A 12,184-nucleotide genomic window follows, 5' to 3' on the forward strand; every position below is an offset into this window, starting at 1 on the left:
ATTAGAGGACAGCTTTCCTTATTTTTGTTTAAGGATACAACTTGAACTGTCAACTACATCTATTCATTTTATTAAAAGACTTTGTTTTTTTGTTTGGTTTTTAAAAATAAAAAAACCTATTGAACCAAATAGGCATAGGATATGGGTTGGGGAGGACTCTAATAATAACCAAGAATGTCTTTCAATTAGCCCTTGCACATCTACATTCTATACTAGGCACCCCCAAACTTCGGCCCTCCAGATGTTTTGGACTACAATTCCCATCATCCCTGACCACTGGTCCTGTTAGCTAGGGATCATGGGAGTTGTAGGCCAAAACATCTGGAGGGCTGCAGTTTGGGGATGCCTGTTCTATACAGTAGGTAACAGGTTGCCTATAGTGATTAATTGTAGTGTTATTTGTTAACAAGACCAGAGTGAGGACATCTTGCTTCCCAGTCCTGCAGTGGACAGAGGGAGCAGACCGAACAGCATAGCAAAAATTTTCCTACTGGCTACCTGCTATAACTGTAGAGCTTTCCAAAAGGGCAACAGGGGTCAGTGGCAAAGGCAAAGGCTAAATGAGCAGACTGTCAGCCTGGGACCCAAGTTCAAATCCTTGTTCATCTAATAGGTAGTAGCACTTAGGTGGTCATTTTCATGCTAACCTACTACATAAAATACATAGTTCAGATAACTTTTAAAAAGTTTTTTGTTTCACTACAGCTTCTATTTCATTTTTTATGGGTAGCATCAGATAGCAAACCTGTATCTCTTTTTCTTTTCAGCGTTTCTTTTATTTTGATCTATTTGTTTTAACTGTTTTGCTGTTTTATTGTAAGCCACTCTGTATGTGTTTGCTGAAGAGCAGCCAATAACTCAAATAAAAATATTCAACCAATATTTGGTCAACTAGCTTGAGTTAAAGAATCCTATGTATACCTAATTGCCTCCCCTATTCTTTCTTAGTAAAATAGGAAGGGGGTTTATTGATTGACAGAAGATGCTTGATTCATGGACCTTACTTTATTATCCTATAGTTTAATTTTATCTGTTGATGATTACATTATACCTTTTATAAGTTTCATAATAATGTATATATTATTGTGGCATATTTTTAAATAACTGCTTTATTCATTGACTATTTGATTATTGGCATTTTATGATTATTTGTAAGTGGTTTCTGTTGCTTGTTTATTGTAGGTTTGTATGCTATGATACAAATCTGGTTGTTATGCAAATTTAGAAACGTTAAAAGAACAAAATTAAAATAATTACAGTGTAGAGGACAACATGAGAAGATAGAAAAAGAAGTGAATAAAGCATGTTAAGAGTGAGTAAAATATGCTTTTTTTTGCAAACCAGGACCCTGAACCATGGCTTGAAATTCTAGTTTGCTGCAAAACCTACAATAAGAGTATATTAAACTCCTCCCTCTTGTAGCAGAAGGGAGAAATAGCTTGAATACCTAAGGCTCAACCTTCCTTATGCTTGGAAGGTTTGCTTTTATATCCAAACTGAGCCATGGTGATTTAGTTGTAGACCATAATATGATACCGTAGGGCTATAGATTTAAATTGCCACAAGATGGCGCTTTCCATCTTCTAAACTTACAGAATCTTCACCAGAAATGCTTTATTCAAAACAGATGAATTATTGTGCTCTAAAAAGTCACTTCTAGTTTTAAAAAAAGTTTATATGAGATGCACAAGATTATGAGAACAGGGGCTAAATGTAAACACCAGCAAAAGAGGTGATCCTGGTCATTTGCTGACAAAGGTAAAGGGACCCCTGACCATTAGGTCCAGTCGTGTCTGACTCGGGGTTGCGGCGCTCATCTCGCGTTAGTGGCCGAGGGAGCCAGCGTACAGCTTCCGGGTCATGTGGCCAGCATGACAAAGCAGCTTCTGGTGAACCACAGCAGCGCACGGAAACGCCGTTTACCTTCCCACCGGAGCGGTACCTATTTATCTACCGGTACTTGCACTTTTGATGTGCTTTCGAACTGCTAGGTGGGCAGAAGCTGGTACCGAGCAACGGGAGCTCACCCCATCGCGGGGATTCAAACATTTGCTGTTACGTATCCGTAAATTTAAAAGATTATTTGGTAAGGAGGAGCTATTAGCTAGAGCTTTTTAAAGAAAAAACCACCAATGTACAAGTATTCCCCACTATAGTGAGATGATGTTGGCATCTGTCCGTCTTGAGAGACAATGGAGTGTTCCCCCGGGAGTGAAGCCAAACCACTGTGTTAGCAGCACCTAAGTGACCTCTCCGGGGCGCAAGCCTGGGCAGTGTGTATGGTGTTCCTGGGCTGCCCAGATGACAAGACCCCCCTCTCAGACCCACTGATGTGGTCCGAAGGAAAGGAAAGCAATACGTTTTGACGCCAGCTTGACTGCTGCAGCAGTTGCTGGAAGGAGGCGTACAAGGTGCCATCCAACTGTTTTAGGGGCTCCGGATTTGTGTAGGGGCTTACTCCTTAGCCTTTTCTTCTCCCAAAGATAACCCACGGAGTCAGCAGAGGTTCAGGACCAGAGTTTTCCTTCTCCTGCATGGACTACCTTCCCAGGTTGACGAGCCCCATCTGCCCCTCACTTTCATCGACAGTGTGTTGCAAAAAACCGCCTTGGTCTTGCATACTCAATCTGCCAGAGCATGTCTTTACACACAGGGGTGAGGAGGTATTTTGGTTTAAATAATAGTACTCATTTCTATATTTGCCCCTGTGCTCATGCCATTTTGATGCAGATCTGTTTCTTCTATTCCCTACTTCCCTTTGGTATTAGGTCAGCCTACTCCCAAGGCAATGTGAGGCGCTGTTTCACGCAGCCTTGGGAGTAGGGTGAGAGGGATGGATAAGGATAAACGGTATGTACACAGGTTTTCCTTTTCCTAGCCTCTATTTAAGAGCTTTCCATATATGTGTCACAGCATGTTAGTGTGTTGGCTGCAATGCGCAGGTGTGTCGCACAAACACTCCCCTGCGCTCGTCCCGGGGCTGCAAAGGGGTTAGTGTAACCTCCTGTTTGCTAGCAAAACCGAATTACTGTGTCGCGAAATGATGCATGTTTGAAAAGCGTGTCACCAACGTGAAAAGTTTGGAAAGCTCTGATCTAGTTTGAAGGGTGCTGAAGGAGCGCAGTGGTCTAAACCACTGCGCCTAGGGCTTGCCGGTCAGAAGGTTGGCGGTTTGAATCCCCGTGATGGAGTGAGCTCCTGTTGCTCGGTCCCTGCTCCTGCCCACCTAGCAGTTCGAAAGCACGTCAAAGTGCAAGTAGATAAATAGGTACTGCTCCGGCGGGAAGGTAAATGGCGTTTCCGTGCATTGCTCTGGTTCGCCAGAAGTGGCTTAGTCATGCTGGCCACATGACCTAGAAGCTGTATGCCAGCTCCCTCAGCCAGTAAAGCGAGATGAGCGCTGAAACCCCAGAGTCGTCTGCGACTGGACCTAACGGTCAGGGGTCCTTTTACCTTTAAAGGAGCGCAGTAGAATTTATTCTTATCCTTATTTTTTAAATCTATACCGTGTGTCATCTGAAGATCACAGGGCAGTTCACAACATCAGAATACAAAATGGGAACAGAAAATACACAATAAAACAAAACCAAAACAACAACCCCACAAACATATCACTATTGTTCATTTATTTGGGCATAATTCCTCTATAATAATAGAGCAGGGGCCACCAATGTGTATCCTGCAGGGGCCCACAGACAGTTTTGCTGGTTCCTGAAGGATCCCACCCTCCCTCCCATTGCCGAGAAACAAGGCTTGAATGCAGTGTTCTGTTGCTGTCCATAAGAACATGCTGCAGTGTATGTTTGGCTGCGGCATGTGTGATGCACAGAACAGTTTCTGTGGTTTGTAAACATGTCCGCAGATCCCAGAAGGTTGATGACCGCTGGAGTATGACATTAATTTCCCTTCAGGATAATTCTTTAATTTATAAAGCTGGTAAATAAGGGAAGAGCGGTAGCTGTGTTGAATTCTAAAGACCGATTTTGGGAAGGTGATTTACAACTGGACAGAAAAGCAATATTATAAATGAACAGATGGAGATCCTACATGATTTATCATGTTCATAAGTAAAGTTTCTGTCAAAATGGTATTATATTGGATGTATTTAAGACTTGGCAAGCTTGGCTTCCAGGTTTTTGGTTTATTATTATTTTTAAAAAATCTGGCAATTGGGTTCTGCAGCTTTAGGCACTGGCCCTCCTCCAGACTGGATGGTGGCTCACCCTCTGCCTCCAGTTTTGTTCCTTGCAGAAGATGTTGGGGTGCCATGACCCCCTCAGGGCCCTGGATCCCTCTGTTCTGTCTCGCTGTCCACTGACACAGTCTGCTCCTCTTCGGGAGCAATCAGGTGTTCCTCTTGACAGGATTCCTCCAGCGGGGGCATGACATCTATATATATATAAATGTTCAAGTTGGGTGTTTGTTGGAGAAAGCCTTGCTCCGTAACCGCTTGACCGATTACCTTCAAATTTGGACACAATGTTCCATGGCAATATGGGAGTGATCTGATGTACTTACATTGAAGAAAAACCACACCTATCAAACCTTAAAATGCGAATTGGAACAAAAAAAAAAGCGTCTTCAGGTGGACGTAAAACGCAGCACACTATAGAACAGGGCGGGAGGGAGGGGGAGCAGAACTTGAGGTCAGCTCAGCCAATAGGCTGCTGGCGGGGCAGTGGCCGGAACGAGGGGGGGGACTGAAATGGGCCACATGGAAGTTCGTGGGTATAAGCTGTGGGAAACCAGGCGAGAAGGGGGGGGAGCCACAGCAAGGCGTGGCCGGGCCAGCTAGTCTACAATATATTCAGAGGTGCCTCAGTCAGTGGCAGTTTAGGGAAGTTTAGTCTGCCAATCTTGATTCAAAATGGCATCCAATGGTATCCCAACAAACATGGTTGAAGACCTGCTCCTCTGTTGCAGGAACCATTTTGCCAAATTTGGTGACTATATCTCAAGAGGTGTCCAAATGGATAGAGAGCAGATGGACGAACAACTTAGGAACGTGTAAGCTGTCAAAGAGGTTTATTAGTCTATTATATCTAACAGCCAAATAAGAAATAAAATTACACAGGAATATTTGCAGTTCTTATAAGATACATAACAATACTGGATGACTTAGTGTGAAATCACTGCTACAAAGTTATACCACAAGTGTGATTTCCAGAATAATAAAATAGTACCTCACCGACTTGCACACTGAAAGAAATAAAATTATCTAGGGATGTTATCTATATTATTAAAAGATAATGGCTATATTAACAGTATGCAGCCTATGCTGCTCTTGAAAAATGTGGTTCTGTAAGATTTTGCATGTTGGTTACTAATCTGCATATATTGTCTTTTGCAGTTATCAGTGGCAGGGTCTCTTCCAACAAAAAATTCTTTGCAAAATAATGTTTTATTTTTAATTATTCCCATTGTACTAATACAGATGATTGTATATGCCTTCAGGAGCCTGAATTATGGCTTCCTTGAGACTGTAATATTTAATTTCTTTTCTGCCATGTGTTAAAACCCATTGTTAACACTGCATGAATATTTCTAGTGCTTAATGTATTAGAAAATCCTAAGTGAAAGGAGATTAGGTTTTTTTTGTATTAACAAAACCATAAAACAGCTTCTGAGATTAAAGGGGAAAGCAAAATAATTCAGATAAGAGGAAAAGGTTTACGTTAACCTTAGAGAACATTCCAACGCTTCCTTGTTTTAAAATTATTCAAAAGACACCTCTCTAAAATTTTGCACAAGCTCATGTCACTTGTGGAAATTAATTTGCCTTTTTTATGTGCTAGAGAAAGAGAAAAGTAGGCACATAAGTTTGCTTTGTTTCCCTGCCCACTCTATGCAGTTGAAGAAAACACCAAATGACCTTTACATTTTGTTAAAATATCATAAAGCCCTTTGTTTCCTGATTTGGCTGCAATACCAAGCACTCCCTTAATATAATTCAACCTCCCTAATGGCTATGGATTGAGCTAAGGTCTTGTAAATGCTGCTAATATTGTGTGCCAGTGCTTTGCTGTCCTTAGCAGAAAACGGTTGTCCCAGATTCGCCAAGTAAGACGCCTTTATGCACAGTGTGCCTCCAAGAACAGCATCCTAGCCCCTAAAATCCTCCTGCCTTTTATTTAATTCTGTTTTGGTTCATATGTAAATGCAACCCTCTCCATTATCTCTTGTTTCGATTAATCACTCCAGGAGGCTAAAGATAAATTATCAGGATAAATTCGGTCTAGTGGTCACCTGGTCAGGTGTTTGCCCATTTAGCAACTCTACTGCCTCTCCATGTGTTCCTAATGGTCCTGTCTCCATTGTTGTCTTAACGCTCACACCTCTCAGGAGGGCTTTTCTTCAGTGTCAACATGCCAGCAGTGGTACGTAGGTGCTGCTACCGCACTGTAGGGCCAGGCCATCATTTTGTGTTTGAAGAGTCGCAGCATTAGAGAGACCTCAAGTGCCAATCTTGTGGTCTCCCAGCTGTCGCTGTGCTTTGGAATATTACATCAGGTTCATCATTTTAAAAAAAAACGAAGAAGTGGAACTTCAATCATCTGTTAATAATATATCAGCACCCTGTAAAAGGCGCAGAAAAATACTATAAAAAAGCTTCTGCTTAGCTATCACTGATGTAATATGTTTATAGGATAACTTTTGGTATTTTTTTCTCCAGCGTGGATGGTTGAGGTTGCACAAAAAACATGAGAGCGGTACTTTAATACAAAAACATTTTGGAACACCTGCATGGCATAAATCACTCCTTCAGCCTTCGAATTATAAATATTAGCTTATATGCAAAGTTTTCTTGCTTCTTGCTTGAGATTTAATCAAGATGTTCTGGCTCTGGTGAAAAATAGTCTTTTCCGTTAAGTCATCTTTATTTCTCGTAATGAAGATGTATCCGTAGTGTTGCTAGTCCAGCCAAAAGCTATTTGCAGTCTTGCTGTCTGTTTATGCAGTCGAACACATGGTTCCTCACCTAAATAATTTACTTGTAAAATGTATTTCCATGCATATGTTGCTAGTAAAGTAGGAATATCCAAGCACTGCCAAAGCAGCCTTCTCCAGAAGTTTAATTAAAGTGTTGCTTGAATTTCACCAAGTTAAGGCTTGTTCACATGTGAATGTACTTCACTTGATGACTCTTAATATGAACTGTTCCCCACTGAAAAGCATTGGGATGGATCCAGACTTCACCATCTGCAGATGCAAGGGGGTTTTTTTCCCTGCCCACGGAAGACTTTTGACCTAGCAGAAGAATCTCACTGCCAGATCAGGAGGAGGTATCATTTGATAATTCCCTCTCCCGCTGCATTCCCCCGTGCCACCTCCCCCACTGTCCTCTGAAACAGTATGAATTCATGTAATCATAGAATTTGTAGAGTTAGAAGATACCTTGAGGGTTACCTATCCAACCCCATGCATTGCAGGAATCTCAACTAAAGCATCCATGACAGATGGCCATCCAACCTCTGCTTAAAAACCTCCAAGGAATAAGAGTTCACCAACTGTTGTGGGAGTCCATTCCACTCTTACTGTCAGAAAGTTCTTCCTGATGTTTAGTTGGAATCTCATTGAGACTTGAATCCACTGGTTTGTGTCCTAGCCTCCAAAGTGAGAGAAAACAAGCTTGCTCCATCTTCCATGTGACAGCCCTTTAGATATTTGAAGATTGCTATCTTATCTCCACTCAGGCCAAACATACCCAGCTCCCACAACCATTCCTCATAAGGCTTGGTTTCCAGAATGTTGATCCATCTTAGTCCCTCCCTCAGAAGGTGGTGGACTATCCTTCATTGGAGGTTAATGAAGCAGAGGTTTTTAAGCAGAGGTTGTCACAGAATCCTAGAATTGGAAGGGACCACAAGGGTCATCTAGACTAGTGTTTCCCAAGCTTGGGTCTCCAGCTATTTTTGGACTACAACTTCCATCGTCCCTAGCTGGCAAGACCAGTTGTCAGGGACAGTGGGAATTGTCCGAAAACAGCTGGAGACCCAAGTTTGGGAAACACTGCAATGTAAGTATCTTTCACTCAATGTGGGACTTGAACCCACAATCCTGAGATCAAGCATCTCATGCTCTACCAACTGAGCTAATGCCATCGATGCTTTAGCTGAGATTCCTGCATAGCAAGGGGTTGGACTAGATGACTTTCAGGGCCACTTCCAACACAGTTCTATGTTTCTATGATTTGAAGTATCTTAATGTGCATCCACACAACACAAATAATATAAACAATAACTGGAAAGTTGCAATATATGTTTTAAGAATCTGAACAAAATCCCATCTTTATGAAAGTAGGAACTGGTGAGTGTCTGTCATGGATCATGTGACTTTAGGATGACCTTAATAATGAGTCTCTGGGCTCAGCCATAGCTGCAGGCATCTGTAAATGATGCCATTTGGGAGTTCTCTAGCAGAGCATGCCCACATCCTGATCAGGAGAAACAACTGTACACAATGTCTTCAACATACGATCTCTACTTTGATTAAAATGAAGTTACTAGTGCTTCTTTTATAGGTATGAAACCTTAAATTTGTCTTATATTTCGTTAATTTGCAAGCAACAATTGAACAAGATCATTTTGCTTCAAGCTGTTGTCATAGTTGTACCTTCCTCATTGTATCTTCCTTTTTCCGTTTTCTTGTTTTTTTAACTGTTCTATTCGGGAGTCCCTTTAAACTGAATACATTTGGGCAAAAAGAACCCCCCCCCCCCTCCAAGGTCTGTCTATGCATAAACAGTTTGAAAAATGGAATGGCTGAGTCGGGGTGGAGAGTCATAAAGCCATAGAACTGGAGCTGAACTCTGGCCGGGGAGGGGGGGGGCGGATCCTTATCTTTCCCACCCACCCCCAAAGGCAAAGTTTGACACATGGACTGAGCCACCCTCTTGTCAATGACCTGATATCACAGTGATGTCAGGTAACCCTTTTTGCATAGCGTTGTGCATGGAAACTGTGACAACTGGTAGATCGCCAGTGCTGTGCATGGTTTTCATGGTTCTGTTGACCAGCTGGTGATGTGGCATGGCCAAAACAGCACCACAGGCCAAAATGAGGAGGGTTGGCAGGTCTAATTAGACCTGAGGCCCAGAGGTTGCCAATACAGGTACCCCGCAAGACGAATGCCTCGCACAACGAAAAACTCGCAAAACAAAAGGGTTTTGCGAGTTTTTAGTTGACTCGCGAGACGAATTCGTCTATGGCTGTTTTTCGCAAGACAAATTCGTCTGGTGAGGTACCACTGTAAGCCGGCACCGGAGCCGCGCGGCGCCGCGTTTTAAGGCTGCAGCGAGCGAACAGCAGTGCTGCTGTTCGCTCGCTGCAGCCTTAAAATGCGGCGCGGCTCCGGTGCTGGTCGGGAGGGGCCCCCAGACTTTCCCCCCCATAGGAACGCATTAATTAAATTTTAATGCGTTCCTATGGGAAACAGTGCCTCGCAAGACAAAATTTCTGCAAGACGAAAAGTCTTGCGGAACGAATTAATTTCGTCTCGCGAGGCACCACTGTACTGGGTTAACAATGCTGTTAATTTGAAACCTCTCAATTTTTAAAAACATTTCTCTCAAGTATCTTCTACTGGTTCCCCCCTTTCTGCTGGGGTACTAATGAGTATCATTATTCTTTCAGATACTGATGAATACAGGCCACCAGTTTGGAAATCTTATCGTAAGTATTTGATTTAATTCTGTTACTTTTGTCCCTACCCCTGGTACTGTTAGTATTTTTAAAATCCCCAAATCTGCTTCTGACCCGGTGTCTGCTTTAGAAATTGGGGGAAACTTCATTGAACTGTTTGCTCTCCATTTTAAATCTACACATAAATTTGTGTGTGCATCAGAAAGTAAGCGGGGGAAGACAAAAACCTTCACAAACCAAGGTCCTGAAAAGATGCTGGATTGGACAATCACCTTTCACAATCCCAGGCTTACGATAGGAAAGTTGGCTTTATTTGTAGCTAGAGTTCCGTGTGCCTAGTGTTCGTTTGTGTATTCCTTTAAGACCCAATGTTGAAACAAGAGATAGCACCATATTACCATATTTATTCAAATCAAAAGCGCCCTTTTTGGGGCCAAATTACGTTGTGAAAATTAAGGTGTGCATTAGATTTGATGGCATGTTTACATTCGCCAGCGAGTACCTTTTTTGGTTTCAGGGTTCTGAAAATTGAGGTGCACATTAGATTCGATGGTGCATTAGACTCGAGTAAATATGGTAGTTCTCAGTATCTCATATATTATATATATATATATGAGAGAGAGAGAGAATTAGGAGGTTCTTGTGTTGATATAATATCTGTAATGTGTTTTTACTCTAGGGCTTCTGTCCCTGCTACTGAGTAGCTGGACCAACAGGACTTATCTGTCATTATCAGCGTTTCATGTTCAGTGTCCCACCATGATTTAAATCTGTCCTGCATTGAAATTAATGTCAACCTTAATTTCATTTCATTTGTGCCCAGGCTTTCACTTCAGAGCCTCGAAGGAACCGTAGTACCTTTAAGAGTCCCCTGCCCCACAGCTGCTGCCGCATAATCGCTATTGTCAGAACCTTTGTCTGCTCCAGAGCCTTTTAAGTGTCCCACAGTGCAGCTTTCGAGTCATAACTTATTACATCAGTCACTTGTCATATGCCAAGCCAGTCACTTAATATAAAACCATTAACACACAAAGTGACTCGAAGCAGGCTTTTTGTCTTCAAGCTGATGATTAAAGGATAAAATTGGCACTCATTGTGTCGCTTATATTAAACATCGTTAATCACAACAAACAAACATACATCCAGCAACTTGTCACCGTGAAATGCATGTGTGTTGTCTCCCGTTGCAAATAACAATAATAAATCGCTGAAAAATAACCTTTTGCAAGGAAAGTGAAGCTTTTGTCCTTTGTTCAACCAAAATATGCAATTCTGTTGAATGTTTCCAATGTGCTCGGTTACCTTTTCTTGAGATTCCAGAGAGATTTGTTGGGTGCTAACCTATAGTGTCCAGGACAGGGTATCTGAAACGGCTTTCAGCATAACAGAGCTAAGCCATGGTTTTAACTTGTGCCTCCCTCCTCCTCAGTCATGCTCTTGTCTGGATCAACTCTGATATCATTGCAAACCAGTCTTAGAGAATGAGGTGGGAGGTGATAACAGGTGGCTGGAGTGGGAGGAGGAAATCGGCAAAGATTGCCTTCCCCTTCCCTTTTCCAGCAGAATCCCTCCATTGGATCAAAAGTCTTCCATGGATGAAAACCTGCCTCCAGGTTACCACTTTGCTGTTTAGCTACTGCTGACATGTAGTTGGTACTTTTATTTTCCCATGTATTGAATGCCGATTTGAACATAGTCTGTGTGGCATACAAAGGAACCAACTGACCATTGGCATAGACAGATCCCCGATTGTCAGATATGCCTATTTCACTAATACACAAACAGAAATGCTAAAGTGTTTACCTCCTTGCAGTCTTAAGCATAAAAATGAAATCCATTTTTCCTATGCCTTTTCCTAGTGTATCAGTTGCAACAAGAAGCTCCACACCCTAGAAGGATTACCTGCACATCTGAGGTGGGTTTACCGTGAAAGCTAAATGTAATTGAAGGCTTTTTAAAATACTGAAAATTGTTGCTTAGTTTAGTTCTTGCAAACCTCCACATCCAGGCATAGCCCGCCACTGCCTTTCCTGGACCTCCTTGAATATATATTCCCTGTGGCCACTATTTAAATTTCCCACAATGTTCCTAACCCTTTTTTTTAATTTATAAGCCAATTGCCCTTAGTCCCTCTTTTCTAGTCTCACCACTACAAGCTGGAAGGTTTCCTTTGAGCCAGGCTTGTAGGCAGTTCTCTGCCTTAACATGGCTAGGAAATCATGCTGTTAATATTCCAATTACTATATAAAAGCACAGGGACCTTATTGCAGCCCTCTTAGGGACCAAACTAGGTGTGATTCTCAATGCATTATTAGCAACCATGTATCTGTTTTCTGAAGGATTTAATACCAAGAAAAGAGCAGGAAGTCATTTTTCAACTGGGACCACAGCATGCTGGGAGGGGAAGGTTAAATCGTTCTTCCTCTGCCATGACACCCATGAAAATCACCTCCGCTCAGCTGCTACTATTCCTGTTTTGTTTAGTCCTCATTTGCACTTAGGGTGAGGGCAGTCCTATAGTCAGGGCTTTTTTCCTCAGCTGG

General features: G+C 42.2%; 1 protein-coding gene across 1 annotated transcript in view; it reads left to right on the top strand.

Annotated features, from left to right (window-relative positions):
* Positions 1-12,184, top strand: part of CHN1 (chimerin 1) — a 90,286-nt gene that overhangs the window by 12,138 nt on the left and 65,964 nt on the right. Inside the window, 2 exon segments of the mRNA XM_033167775.1 lie at positions 9,633-9,671; positions 11,501-11,556. Of these exon segments, the coding sequence (XP_033023666.1) occupies positions 9,633-9,671; positions 11,501-11,556 (95 nt within the window).

Source organism: Lacerta agilis, chromosome 1 (genome assembly GCF_009819535.1).
Source record: "Lacerta agilis isolate rLacAgi1 chromosome 1, rLacAgi1.pri, whole genome shotgun sequence".
In the NCBI taxonomy this organism is placed as follows: Eukaryota; Metazoa; Chordata; class Lepidosauria; order Squamata; family Lacertidae; genus Lacerta; species Lacerta agilis.